Source organism: Typopeltis vanoorti, chromosome 6 (assembly GCF_054136105.1).
Source record: "Typopeltis vanoorti isolate ZY-2024b chromosome 6, IOZ_Tvanoo_1.0, whole genome shotgun sequence".
NCBI lineage: Eukaryota > Metazoa > Arthropoda > Arachnida > Uropygi > Thelyphonidae > Typopeltis > Typopeltis vanoorti.
In genome coordinates, this window is record NC_143554.1 from 75484994 (window position 1) to 75500396 (window position 15403).

The 15403-nt window shown below is 34.6% G+C and overlaps 1 protein-coding gene across 1 annotated transcript in view; it reads left to right on the top strand.

Annotated features, from left to right (window-relative positions):
* Atg9 (autophagy-related protein 9) overlaps nucleotides 1-15403 on the top strand; it is a 335809-nt gene that overhangs the window by 179977 nt on the left and 140429 nt on the right. The window contains exon 14 of the mRNA XM_090394931.1: nucleotides 5021-5155. Coding sequence (XP_090251057.1) covers nucleotides 5021-5155 — 135 coding nt within the window. The remainder of the gene's footprint in view (nucleotides 1-5020; nucleotides 5156-15403) is intronic.

Here is a 15403-nt window from a genome sequence, read left to right on the forward strand (position 1 = left end):
TTAAATTAAGAGTTATTTTTGTGCTTTGCTGAATATTTCTCTTTTATGTAAGGGAGGGAACAACAGTTCTTTTACGCGACCCTTAATGGTGCAGTCGATTAAAAAAAATTATTTTTAAGGATCAGTACAAATGAAATACAGCAAAGTAGATTAAGGACTTGGCTCCAGCCAGAGGCTTTTCCTAAGTTTACAATTCAAGCACGTGTAAGAGCATACCTAGGGCCTTGAAAGAGGGGGAGGGGTAAAATTAAGTTAAGGACTGAAGGATTAAGATTAATTGCGAGTTTTATGCTTGAATTAGAAATTGAAGTCTATAGACAGTTTGAACTAGCTCAAGCAACTACGATATAAAATAAATAAGAAAAATATTACAATGACGCAGTAGACTAGATACGTTAAAAACTTAAATAATTAATAAAAATTAAATATAAAAATTTTACATCTGCTTGTAATTCAGCATGTAACCTTTTCTGAACAGAACATCCATATTCTCAGTTACTTTTCAGGTCAGTACAACATCTTCACTGTCACCAACTATAGATACAACAGCCACCTCCTTATCTTTACCTCTCCCAACTGATGCTAAGCTGGCTTGGTTGGCTGAGTGGTTAGTCTACCACTCTCCAACCAACAGGTCACAGGTTCGAATCCTGCTGTGGACATGGGTGTTTGTCTTACCTTGTGTCTGCCATTACCTTTTATATGGTGTAGTATGATCTTAATTGTCCTTGCACTATTAAGACCAATCATCATCAACACTGATACTGTGGTACCAAACACCAAGTTACTCTCATTAGTTTGTCTTAATTTCCTGCTTATAATATTATAATAACAACTATAAAAATTGAAGAAAACTCATGTTAAAACTTATTTATATGTAGAATTTTCACCTATGTTCCATAGTCATCTTCAGTACAGAATGGCAATCAAACAATAACAGAAAATTATAAAAAGCACCATCTTAGTTTGATTACTATTCTGTAATTCTATAATTAAGATGCCTGGAACATAGGTGAAAATTCTACAAAGAAATAAATGAGTTTTCCTCCGTTTTTTTATAATTTTTTATACCAACTTACAGTATTTCAATATTGAAACAGATACCAAATTATCTTATTTTTCATTTTTAGTGACATCTGATTTAGAATAAATAAATAGGCAAAGATAAGTTTTGTTTTATTATATACGTAAACATATCAATAAATGTATATTACTAATTTTTATTTCTTTTAATTAGTAATTTCTTTAATAATTTTTTATATGAAAGAAATATTTGTTGTTCGTGGCCTGTTTCAAACTGCTTAATTACAATATTTATTAGTATCAAACTTGTAGAAAGGTCTCACCTCAGATTTAATTTTATTTCTCTAACTTGAAAAATTTGAGAGGACAAGAAAATATAGAATAAAACTGTTCTCTTCAAGAGCTCGAAATTGCTCCCACAGTCTTTCAGAGTAATTACTTCAGACATCTAGAATATTTTCAGTTTCCATGTCACCTTGTTCATCTTTGATTTCTTTTACAGTCATCTTTCATCCATTTCTAAGCTTTTTTTTTTTTTAAATAGCTTCTAGAATATTTTACCAGCTTCCTGATATTTATCTTCTACATTGTTACAAATGTTCTCCCATGACTTTGTTTAGCTACTTTTATGCATTACTTACATATTTCTCTGTATTCTTTTAAGGCATCTGCTGACTTATTTCTTGGTAGGAAATTTTAACTTCTTTTGTCTGCTATAGTGTTCTTGTTTTTCTATCCTTGCAGACAACTTTACTACATTCTTCCCTAATTGAATCAGTGTTTTTTCAGCTTGTGCCACCGAGACTCCAAGGTTTGGTTTTTGTTTCCAAACTTTTTCATTTTTTCTTGACTAATGTTTGTATAGTTGAGTCTGCAGTTCACCAGTGTGATTACAGACCTAGTTGTAAATAAATTAATATTTTATTCTGGATATGTTAATTTATTTCATAGGATACTATGTTAATATCACCATAATTGACTGTACTGAGACAAAGAAGATGAAACCTATTGATACTTTTAATAACTATTATTGGTCAGTGTAATAGCTTAATTTGTTTAGGAGCATCCCTTTGTTAAATGCATTGGCGAGGACCCTGTTGCTTATTGATTAAAACATAAAAATAATCAATGTGCTGCAGTTAATTCCAGAAATTATTTTATTTTTGTATATTTTAGTAAAAAAAAGATACCTCAGGAATATGCTGAAAATAAAAATGTTCTTCTTTCTTCTGCTGTCATTCACGATTTTTAATACTAACAGAGAAATTAAATGAGTTGAAACTGTAGGCTAATTAGGGATTAAGCATGCACCACATTATTATGTAATGAAAGAGTTTAATAAAAATAAATAAACAATTAAAACCCGACAAGTTTCGTAAGTCACAAGACTTACATCATCAGGAGTACTGGTACATAAAAGTTTTACATAACAAAAGCTTGTTTACAATTAATTGCACATATTAGATGTTTTTAATAACTTCACAGTGTCACATATAATTGATAAGCCAGAATATAAATGGTAAATTCATTAGTGTATTGCAGTTCATGGACAGTTCATCACGGGGAAAATTCATTGCGGGAACTATTCATTGTGGAAAAATATTCGCTGAAAATGTTATTTGCTAAAAAATTGAAATGATATGCAATGATACCAATATATAAAAAGTAAATGCAGTTCAAGATAAAGTTCACAAAATATTGTTTTTTTTTATGTATGTTTGTAATTATGTATTATTTGTTTAGATTTTAATTAGATTTTCATAATATTTTTATTCTTGTACAATGAAGTAATATATTTATTGATTGGTGAGTTTCCTAATTTCAATGTCGTAATTTTTATTCATTTTAACCTGATTTGGAAATCCTGCTCAAATTCCATGACCAAACATGGAAACCACTCAAGCCACTTCAGGCCTCCAGTAAACAGTGCTGTGGGCTCACATCAGATGATGAAATTCATCTCTTATCTAAAAACAATTACAAACATCCAAGTCTGTTGCGAGTTCTGAATCCATAGCTCATTGGTGGGAGAGGGTACACTATCTAGTCGGTTGTTAATGACGTGATATTTCTGATTACAGTTTATTTTTGAACATTTCCCAACAGAAGTAATTAATTACTTATTTCACTTTGGTAGCATGCATATATATATATATATATAGAATGCATATTTTGAACACATGCATATGCCCAACAATGAAGTCAGAGAATGTTTTAAATACACAAACATCAACACATTAACGTTGAAAAATGTGTACGCTAACTTTTTGCGCTGTTTAGAGTTAATTCCTTTCCAGTTTTTGTTGGTTATTTCTAATATTTTTTTTGCACCTGAAGAAGCTGTTAAAGATGAAACTAGTTGTGCCATTAAAATCTGCTTTTTATTTCTCATCTTAGTTTCCCAGTCATTAATCCTAAAAAACATATATATATATATATATATATATAATTTTTTTTTTTTTTCAGTAAAGAACACTAAATGTAAAATTTAAAATTTCCTAGTGTTATAAAATACTGTTATTGGAGGAAAAGGTAAAAACTAGTATTGCAATTGCAGATGGCAATTTAGCTTATGCTAATTTACATAATGATGATAAATTTTATGTAATTTTATCATAATTTTCTTTAATATAATTACTGAAAAGTTAACCTATGATCATAAACTAACTCTGTAAATGATAGAAGTGTACAACATGTGTTTCGAATGTAGGAAAAGTGAAGTCATTTTCAAAATGTGCTTGTATTCAATAACTGAAACACATCACCTTCTGAATTAGTTCAGATAAAAGAAATATATCACACCTGGATGGATATCTAAAGGCGCAGAACAGAAAAATAGTGAACGGTTAGAAGAATATAAATATTCTTAAATATTGTGCCTTTTCTTAACTATTCTTAAATATTTTATTCTCCCTAATAACTATTCTGACAATTAATACTTAGAATAGTTAATAGGAATATGTAAATAGTTAACTATAAATGTTAGTTGGATACAGCTATTATCCCTAAATATTCTTAAATATGGTGCTCTTTCTCCCTAACTATCCTATTCCAGTTCTGTAACAATTAATATTCCATCTACAGAGCCTGTAGTAAGAAAGGTTAATAACTTTGTATGGAATAAAAAGTTTCAGAAAGTTAAATATAGTCGAAATATTAAATAATATATAAAATATTTAATTTTTTTAAAAATATTTCTTATATGGAAATATTTCTTTTTTTTCGCGTATATCCACTAGGAATTTTCTTCGTGATAAATTGTCAGCAATCAATTTTCCCGCGATGAATTGTCCCGACACGGTGTATTGCTATTTGTTGCTATCACATTCTGTGGTATCACGCGTATTATACTTAGGTCTGTGGCAGTTAAATTTTTGATGTAGACCATACTTGATACTACAAGCAGACCATATTTGATGCAAAATTAAGTCTTGATTTTTTATTGCATTGTGTAGGTATCCCAAGAATTTGCACCTTGCAAATTTAAAGAAGCGTCTTTAAATTTTCTTGTAAAACAGTTATGATCAATATATGACATTTTTGTTGCCAAAGTACTTGATGACCAGTAGTGGTTGTGCGGAATACTAGGCCTGATTTATGTTCTCTTCTTTTTTTTGATGTCTTTTATGTGTTCCGACATGCGGATCTCTCCCGACCCTCCTGTCTGACCTACATAGCAAATGCCACAAGAGCAATGAATCTCATAGATGCCTGGGTTTTTGAATCCAAGATCATCAGAAAAATTCTTAATATATCTTCTGTAACTCTCTTACTTATACAAGATTTCAAGAATGCAGTTACGTTGCTTTATATCAAGAATGTCACTGACAAAAGCTGTGTTCTCTATAATATAAGGATGACAATAGTCTATTTCTAGAAAGAGAACAGATTTTATATTTAGTTATTTTAATGTTGCTAACTATTAATTTACTTTTTTTCTTAATAGCATAAACAATGTAGTATATTTGCCTTAGTTTCTACCCTTCTTATCTTCTAGCACCTAGTATATTGTCCAGAGAAACTTATGAATAAAGTCTTGGCACACGTTCATTATATTCCTGATCAGTGGAAAGGAAATGCCCACAACTATAAGACAAGAAATGAATTTTCTCACCTTTTCCAGTACAAAGCTGTAAGTATTCAAAATGTTATAACTGGAGGGGGGGGGGGGATGGATAAAAAAAAGAAACAAGGTATTTTATTTTTATACAATTCCTCCCTCAGTTATTAATATGACGTGTTTGTATGTTACTGTCAGGTCTTAGTAGAAATAGTCATTGGGAAAAATGGCATACAGTTCTGCAATTGTTATATTCTAAATGTAGATTGTTTAAAGTATACATAGGACAAGATGTTTCTTTTGGTAGCTTGCAACATTCTGACATTTTTTCACGAAAAAACTGTTGCTACTGCAGTCCATTAATTTTTAAAGGAGAGGGCAAGGAATTTTAGCAATTTTCATTAAAATTAAAATTAATCAGAGTTACATTTAAGATTTGATTAACACTTCTTTTCCCAAGCATAAATAATAATAATAATATTTTTTTTTAAAATTCAAATATGTGAAGAGTTTAATTATCACTGTATTGCATTATGAAAATTACATGGCTGAGTTTGTTCACCCTATATCATTGATATAACTAAAATAGACCTCTAAGTTTTATTCCACTATAACTCTTCCGCAATCATATTACATGATCTTAAAATAAAGGTATTTCGGTTTTTGGAAAAAATGAAAAATGACCTCCCAGTCCTACAAGGTAATTGTTTTATTTATTTTAGTTTTTGCTCCTTTTCATCACTATAAGGCAGCAACATATCCTTTACTCACTCTTTTTTTTTCTCATCACATTGGTATCATATCTTTATTTAAAAAAAAAAATTAATGGGCTTCGGTCAGTACCCTAGTTTAAAAACATGGAGCTAAAGCATTGAAGGATGTTATTGCCTTATTATCCAATACTCTGTCTAAGCAGTGTGGATTTTTTTTAGTTTAGAATTTATCATTAAAAAAAAGTTTTTTAATAATTTATTCATTTCTGTTTACTTTTGCTTCTGCTGTTATTATTATTGCCCAGGAATCTCCATAGCATCCAAAAATTCATCATTGGGGAGGCTATCCACACAGTGCCTGTTATACCTTTCCTTGAATACATTCACTGGCAAAGTACTCAAAACAGACTCTGGCAACCTATTCCACTCATACATACATAACAAGCAAAAAATGTAGTTTTTATGCCCTTACTTAATCCCCCTTACTCATTTCGAATGACTTTTACCCCCCCCCCCCACCTCAAAGCCAAGTGCTGAAAAATTTCTTCTTCATCAATCATATGAACTCTTTTAGTAACTTAAATGTTTCTGTCATATTCTTTCTTTTTCTTATCAACCAACTTCTACAACCCACAAATCCTCAATCTATCTTGGTTGGGAGCATTTCACAGACCACACTCCATCTTGGTCACTTCCCTCTGGATTCTCTTCATCACTTCTCCAAGAAACACAAGTGACCAGACCTGTTCACATAATCCAAGATGTGACTATCTGGTATCTCACCAAAATTGTCGTGCACAAATTCTGTCCATCTGTGCTAACTCCTCTCTTTTACCCTAACAGTAGCATCGTAACATCTCCTAAAGGCAAGGCTGATGTCTTGGCTTCATTCTTCTCTTCCAACTTCTCCACAGATGACCATGAAAATTACCTCCTTCCTTCAGGAATATTGCATCTCACCTCTGTGATCTCCTGCTATAAAGACATCAGAAGAATCTTGAATAACTTGGTTTTTGATAGGGTCTGGTAACTTGTAAATGGATTGCCAATTTTCTTTCAAGATTGATCCTTATGTGTAATGGTGGAATATGAATTCCACCCATTGTGCTCAAGAGATATGCTCTTGAACTAACATCTGTCGCTGTCATCTATTCACTAAACTGTAGTCATCTGGCATTCATATTTCAGCATGAAAGAAAGCTCATATACAGTCAGTTCCCCCCCAAAAAAAGGGAATAAATGTTTACCATCCAGCTATTGTTCTATTGCTTTCACATCAGTTTTTGTCTAAAGTAATGGAGAAGCTTATCAAAAAGTCCACTTCCACACCTTGAGAACTGCTATCTAATTAGTGACCACCAATATGGATTTTTTCCCATTTAGATCCATAGTAGATCTCTTGGCCTACATCATGCATCTTTGGACCATTCCTGGAAAGGTTTTGAGAAATGGTTTTTGATAGAGTCTGGTAACGTGTAAATGGATTGCCAGTTTTCTTTCAGATTGATCCTTATGCGTAATGGTGGATGATGAAATATCTTGACTTTCCTGTCAATGCCACTGATCCTCAGAGTTCTGTCATTTCACCCACGCTCTTCCTGATTTAAATAAACGACCAGCTCTCATTGACTGCAAACCCTATCATAGTTTTGCTGATGATAGCACATGCCACTCATTCAACTCATATGACAAAGCCTTGCAGTGCACAAACATCTCAGATTTCAAGATCATCTGTAATTAGTCCCCTGAACACTGATCTCCACAATATTCTTAATTGAAATGTAAGTAACCTTGTCAACTAAAATGCTTCCAAGATGCAGTTTTGCTTGTTATCTCATAGAAAGAAAAGACTTCAGATCTTCTCCACTTTTAATAATGCTCAGCTCACAGTCAAGCCCAAATCTCTCTTCTTGGACTGAACTCTTACTCCTAACCTTTCCTAGCACATACATATCACTTCTGTACCATTATCATCTTCCAAAATACTTGGCATCCTTTTCCACTGAACACAGTATTTTTCTCCTGAACAGTAATTTACTCTGTATAAATCTCAAATCTGACCAACATTGGAATACTGCTCTCATGTTTAGGAAGGTCTTCTAAGACCTTCCTGAACATGAGAGCACTTCTCTTACTCTTCAGCTACTTTCCCATAGAAGATAGATTCTGCATTATGTCTCTTCTATAAATATTTCCATGGGCATTGTTCAGCAGAACTAGCATCCATTATGCCTACCATTTCTGCCAGATCTACAGGAACTTGAGCTACTGCTTAACATTCCTTAATAGACAAACTGCATACTCATCAAACCTGTTATTCCCAGTTATCTCTCATTCCTTCCACCTCATTTCTGTGGAACAGCCTCTTCTGTGAAGCATTTCTTTCCTAAGGACTACAATCTCCAACATTTCTGAAGAATATCAACAGATTACTCTACTCCTGACTCTGCCCCCCCCACACACACACTCAGCATTTGTTTGCTATGGGCTCTTCTGCCTTTCATGTGTGGGAGAAATACATATAATAAAAAATCACTGCCTTATAAAAAAGAATAATAATTTCTTATCTTTGCTTGATAGTGTGTTCTACAATAACCAAATAATCTTATTAGCTACCTTGGATGCTTTTGCAATATGCCCTCTGAACTTCATCTTCCTATCCACCAGCACTCCCAAATCCCTAGCTGCACCCATTTTTAGGAGTACATTTCCATCAGTGTAGTTCACAGCTCTTTTCATCTAAATATTTCATCCCAAAATAAAATGCATAACTACACTTTTCCACATTAGACTAGCGCTTTTTCTCTTTATTCCATATTATCAGCCTGTTTAAATCATTCTGCAAGCATTTCATTATCATCATCATGAAATTCCTGACACGTACCTTCAGGGAGTGTACAGGATGTTATGTTGGCACTACATGAAAAAGTTACATCATTACTAACTTCCGATAAACAATTATCCTCCAAATTCATCTGATATCTGTCAAGACTCCAACATTATCAGATCTTATATTTCAGTCTTCCTTGGACCATTCCTTGGGCACTTTTTTATATCAATCCACCTACATCTTGGTCTTCCTCTGGGTCTTTTTGCTGGCAAAGAATGCTTGTTTTACTAATCTTTTCTCTCCCATTCTGTTTAAGTGACCATAGTTCTGTTACCACATTCCCGAATGCTAACAATGGCAAGTTCTTTCCTAATATTCTCATTTATAATATGATACTGCCATTCATTGATGCCATCTGTTCACTTCCCTAATCTTTCTCGCAACTCTCATATCTGTGGTCTCCAGTCTTTGATGAATTGTTTTATTTCTAACCCAGTTCTCAGATCCATAAAATTGGTTTAAACACTGTCTTGTATATAGCTGATTCAGTGTTTTGATTATTTTCTTTCTTATTCCATATAAATTTATTCATTGACTTCCTACCATGCTGGCTTTGCTTACTTTGTTGCCTGTTTCCATATTTAATTTGTCATCTTTGCTAAAGACTGTAACTAAATAGCTCAGATGTTTTACTTGTTTTTTAGGTTTTTCCATTCAGGATGCAGTTGATGTTTCCAATGTTTCTGCCTATTTTCATTATCATTGTCTGTTTACTGCCTGTGTAGCTCAGTGGATGTGGCGTTTGCCAACCACGGCGCTTGGCCGCACGAAGGAAGACTTGGTTTCGAGTCTAGTCGGCGACTAGAGGAAATTTTTCTAAGCCTTTTTTCGACTGGTTCCCGAGTTAGTCGATCTCTGGCATGGGCAAGCAGGTTTTCCCTCCCGGAAACTCGGGTTTTTCGTCCTGTAAACTCAAGAAAATCGACCGTAGAACCCACATTATTTCAGACATTAAATATATTGTGTTAGGGTTAGGGACCACGAGATGGCGGCACATTTGAGCCGTCTCTCTTCACTGAGTACCGCTTAATTAGTGATAGCCTTGGGCCATCTATCTTTGATTGGTACCGGTGGAGATTGAACTGCCCACTCAGTCTCCAAAAGTTAGAAAGGGCTAAATGGCCTCGCCTACTCCCTGTATACGGGAATAAAAAGGCGTTAGCTGATTTTTTTTTTTTTTTTTTTTTTTTTTTTTTTTTTTTTTTTTTTTTTTTTTACTGCTAATTTTTTTTAATCAAATTTAATTCAACAGTTATTCAGTTTATTCAGGGAATCATCCTGCAGACTTGTACAAATTAGTCATGTCTACAAGATTCATCATCTATATGGTTCATTATGAAAGAAAGTGCTATTAAACCTGATATCATAATTGGAGTTGTCAATATTAGTGGAAATAATGTGCACTCTGGTCTCACACTTGATTTAACTCTTTCTGTACTTCCTTCATTTCTAACTGCCGAATTACTGTTCAGATATATTTGAATATATTTGCCATATATAATATTTGCTAGTGTAGCTCAATGGAAGTGGCATTCATACTCCAAGGCATTTGACTGCACAAAGTAAGATTTGGGTTTCAGATCTAGTTGCCAACTATTTTCTAAGGTGACCAGTTGGTTAAGCCCTTGAGTTTCCACCAAAGACTAGGGGTTCGGATCATACCATTGTAGTAATGTTTGTAAAAAAATAAAGAAAAATTGGTAAAAAAAAGAGAATTCAAGAATGGGTAGATAAAAATATGATACTGTATGAGTGTTAACATGGCTTTGTGAAGGGTTGGCCATGCTTTAGTAATTTACTAACTTTTTATAATAGAGTAACAGCTCAGTTGGATAAAGGAAATGGCTACATGATGATTTTGCTGGATTTTGCAAAGCCATTTGACAGAATACCACATGGACTACTGTTATGCAAATTTGAACAAATGGGTATGGATATGACATTGGTTAAGTGGATAAGAGAGTGGCTGCTGGACAGGTACCAAAAAGTGGTATATGGAGGGGCAGAATCAAGGTGAAAACAAGTGACTAGTGGTGTGCCACAAGGTTCAGTGCTAGACCATTACTATTTAATTTGTACATAAATGATATAGGAAATTACCCGAAAGGAAATATTCAGTTGTTTGCTGATGATGCGAAATTAGGCAGAGTGATAGTTAATCAAGGTGATGTGGAGAGTTTGCAAGACGATTTAAATAGAATGTCAATATGGGCAAAAGTTAATGGGTGTCAGTTTAATATCAAGAAATGTAAAGTTATGCATTTTGGAATAAATAGACTACAAGCTGTGTATCACATTCATGGCACTGTATTCCAGGAAATAAATGAAGCTAGAGATTTAGGGGTGGAAGTAGAGAGTTAAAGTTTAGATGACATGTTGCTAAGGTAGCCCATAAGATTACTTGTGCTATTGAAGAACACATTAACAAGTAGAGATAAGGAAGTTGTTATTTCTCTTTATAAGGCCTTGATATGCCCACATCTGAATTACTATGCTCAAGTCTGGTCCCCTGGGTTTCTTGGAGATGAGGAAGCAGTGGAAAGGATTCAGAGGTGAGTGGCCTGTGGAATGTTCCCTATGAGGATAGATTGAAGGCATGTGGTTTGCAGAAGTTGATTGATAGGAGAAAATGAGGGGGGATATGATAGAAACACTTAAGTTGCTTAAAGGATTTTATAGGATCGATGCAGGGAAAATGTTTTAGCACTTGGCTAGAGGCGACCAAAACAACAGGTCATCCCTGGATGTTGAAGAAAGGTGTGGTTAGTAGGGGTGTGAGGACTGCATTTTTTGCTTGGAGAGTGGTGAATGAGTGGAAAGGGTTGCCAGATCAGTTGTGAGTGCTTTGTCTGTCTGTTCAAGGAGAGGTATGATAAATTGTGTGGATAGATAGATTGGGTCTCCTATGATGAGTCTTCAGATCCCCATGGAGGTGTCCATATTATAATAATAATAAAATAAAGACTGTTTACTGCCCAATATAATGTCCCTACACCATACAACTGTAGCATTTTGAACAGCTTTTCTCTTGGCACCTTGTCATATGCCTTTTCCAGATCTACAAATCTTAAATACAAATCCTTGTTATATTTCAAGATTTCTCAACTATTTGCCTTAAAGGAAAATCTGATCCTGATAACCTGTGTTTGGCCTGAATCCAGCTTATTCTTCATCAAACTTCCCTTCTACAATTTTTCTTGCCATTTCTCAAATCTTAACACTCATAGGAGAAATACCACTGTAATTCTCACATTTAGTTTTATTTCCCTTTTCTAGATGGATACTATGAGAACTGTACAATCATCTGGAATTTGACCCTCTGACCAGGCTTTCTGAATTATACAGTGCGACCACTGTCTCTGTACTTTGGACATTTCTGGTTGAATATCATCTACTCCAACTGCCTTTCCAGATCAGGCTTTTGATTGCTTTTTCTAATTCAAGTATGTCTATGTATTGCTGACTGCATTCCTGCTGAGTGTTTTCTACCATCTTGCTGTCGCTGCTTGTTTCAGTTAACAGCCTCCCACGGTAATCACTCCAGACATCAAGAATATCATTGTCTTCTGTTTTCATGTCACTTTCATCATATCTGATTTCTTTTACAGCATCTTTTCCTCTATTTCTAAGCTTTTTCCATAGCCTCTAAAATATTTTCCCACCTTCCATATATTTATTTTTTGTGTTCTTACCAAAGTCTTCCCATGACTTTCATTTAGCTAGTTTTTACAGTCATTTGCTTTCTTACGTTTTTGTCTGTATTGTATAAGCACCTAAATCTGACTTACTCCAGGAACTTTTGATATGCTTGCTTCTTTCATGGACTGCCTTTTTTACTTTCTGAGTCCACCATGAAGTTCTGATTTTTGTATCCTTGCAGACAACCTCACCACATGCTCTCTAGCTGAATCAATCAATGTTTTCTTCTGGATTTGCCACTAAATCTCCAGGACTTAGTTCCTGTTTTCAACCTGTTTCATTTTTATTTTAATAATGTTGGTGTATTTTAGTTTACTGTTTACATTTGATTCATTTTAAACGTTCTTATACACTCTTCTTTTTCATATGAAATTCAATTTTATTCTGCACAAAACTAAATATTGATCACTTCCTATTTCAAATCCTCTGTATGTTCTTGTGTACTGAAACAGCAGGGAAAACATCACTATCACAATAGCATAATAAATGACACTTATTTCTTGTATGTTCTCTCCATGTGAATTTTTGTCCATTTTTTGTTGGAACATGGTATTAGTAATAACTAACACCATGGCCTAAACAGAAATTCAACAAGTATTAACATTATATGTTGCTTTGCTGTTTTCTACAAACTTGCCCCAAACATTTCTATATTTTTTTAGTTATGATTTCCTACTGTGCTGTTTAGATCTCCAACAAGGACTAACTTTTTCTTTTTCATTGTGTCAGACATCTTCTCAAAAAATTTCTTCATTTCTTCCTTAGTAGAATTTTATTTTCTGTGGGACCACAGCTACAAATAAGTTTCATTGTCCAGTTCCCCATTCTTATATTTGCCCTTATCACTTCACTTGATATTTCCTACCATTCAAGAAGATTGTCTTCATAATTAGTGTCAAATACTATAGCTACTCCTTCTTTTCCTTGATTGTTATTGCCTGTATATAAAATTTTGTATTTGTTGCTTAGAAGAGCTCATCTGTTTTTGTAGGTTTTTTGTTTCAGTTGTTCCAGATTGACATAATATGTTGATCTGGTTCTTATCCAGTTCTTCTGCTAACTCCATTTCTTTTCTGTTGATGATTCTTACATTGATAGTACTGATCTTGAATTCTGCTGATGTTCTTTTGGAATGTGTTGTAGGATTTGTTCCAGTAGCTGACTGTTTGCTTTTCAACATTGTTCCCAGATGAAAACAAAAGGTGCCTTTTTAGTCAGGTGATGCTCCAACCAGCATGAAATTCTGTCATATTGTATCATCATTTTGCATCATGGTTTAAGCCAATAGGAATACAATTTGGTTGACTAAATCCCAATTTTCCAGCCCATCCTCGTTAGTTCAGTATCCAGGTGGATACCTAACAGATTGCATCCCAAGAAGTGGGATCGGACATTATTGCAGAAGCCCTGGTTGATTCTCTCTATTCCTTAAAAGATTACTTGGAGGTCTTTGATACTTAAGCATCCTTCCTACAAGCATTTTGCCTTGATTGACTATCACACTATCCAATTTTGCATCTTCAGCAAACCACTTAATATTTGTCTTCAAATTATTTCCTGTATCATTAATGTACAAATTAAACATCAATGGTCCAAGCATAGAGCCCTTCAGCACACTGCTAGCCTTCTTCTGGACTCTGCTCTTCAATATACTACTCTTTTGGTGTCTGTCTCTCAGCCACTATTGTATCTGCGTTGGCTGTTCAATAAGTTATAAGACTATATTTATACAGAAAACAGATTACCTTTAATCGTCATCATCTACATGGTCTTTTTCGAAGTAACTACTGTGAGACGCGATGCATTTGTCCCAACGTTGCGTCCACTTCTTAAACACATGTGAAAGTTCGTTTTTTGAGAGTTCTTTCAAAACCACCTCTGCAGCTTTTACACATGCTTTGTGGCTTTCGAAATGGCGGCCTCTTAGTGGTTTCTTGAGCTGAGGAAACAGCCAGAAATCACACGGTGCGAGATCAGGACTGTATGGAGGGTGTGGTAAGATATCTATGTTGTTCTTCTGCAACACGTCCACTACACAACCAGCAATATGTGGCCTTGCATTATCGTGATGCAATAAGAAGCCATTCTTCAGCAATGGACGCTTCCTTTTAACGTGCTGTACCATTGTCCGTAAAACATCTGCATAGTATGAGCCGTTTACAGTATTCCCGGGTTCTACAGCGTGTTGGTAAACAATGCCTTCATAGTCAAAAAACATTATGGTCATAACTTTACCAGCTGATTTTACAGTTTTTGCTTTCTTGGGGGTAGGCGAAGACGGATGCTTCCATTTACTGCTTTGTTGTTTCATTGTAGGGTCATAGTGATACAAACAAGCTTCATCTGCTGTAATGATGCGTTTTAAGATGTTGTCGCCTTCTTGTTCCAGTCTTTCTTTCCATTCTGTGCACACATCCACTCGATGCTGCATTTGCTCTGGTGTCAAGAGTTTGGGAATCCATCGGGCACAAACACGTTTCAGTCCCAAATGTTCAGCCATGATTGAGTGAACACTTCCCACAGAAATATTCAGCACAACATGCAGCTGACGTACAGTATTCTGCGATCCTCCTTGATGATAATTGCTGCTGTGTTGATCATTGTCTCTGTGATGGACATTGAAGGTCTTCCCTCACGTTCAAGATCTTCCACATTTTGCCTTCCTTCCTTAAAAGTTTTATGCCAGTGAAAAACACTTGTCCTCGACATTGCTTCATCGTGGAAAGCTTTGCGTATCATGTTAAAAGTGTCTGATGCCAATTTTTGCAAACGCACACAAAATTTAATCGCATAACGCTGTTCCAAGGATGCTTCCATTTCGACGACTGGTCGCAGCTCGTAGGCGCGCCGAAACAAGCTTGTGTTTAGTCACGTGACACTGGCACATCAGCCCGTATACGCCATCTATCAACCTCTTTTGGTTGATAGATAGCGTATATAGACATGCTGCTGTCTGTGTGGAATAAAGACAGACAGCAGCATGTCTTTATTCCAGAGAAATTAATATTGTGATGAGTG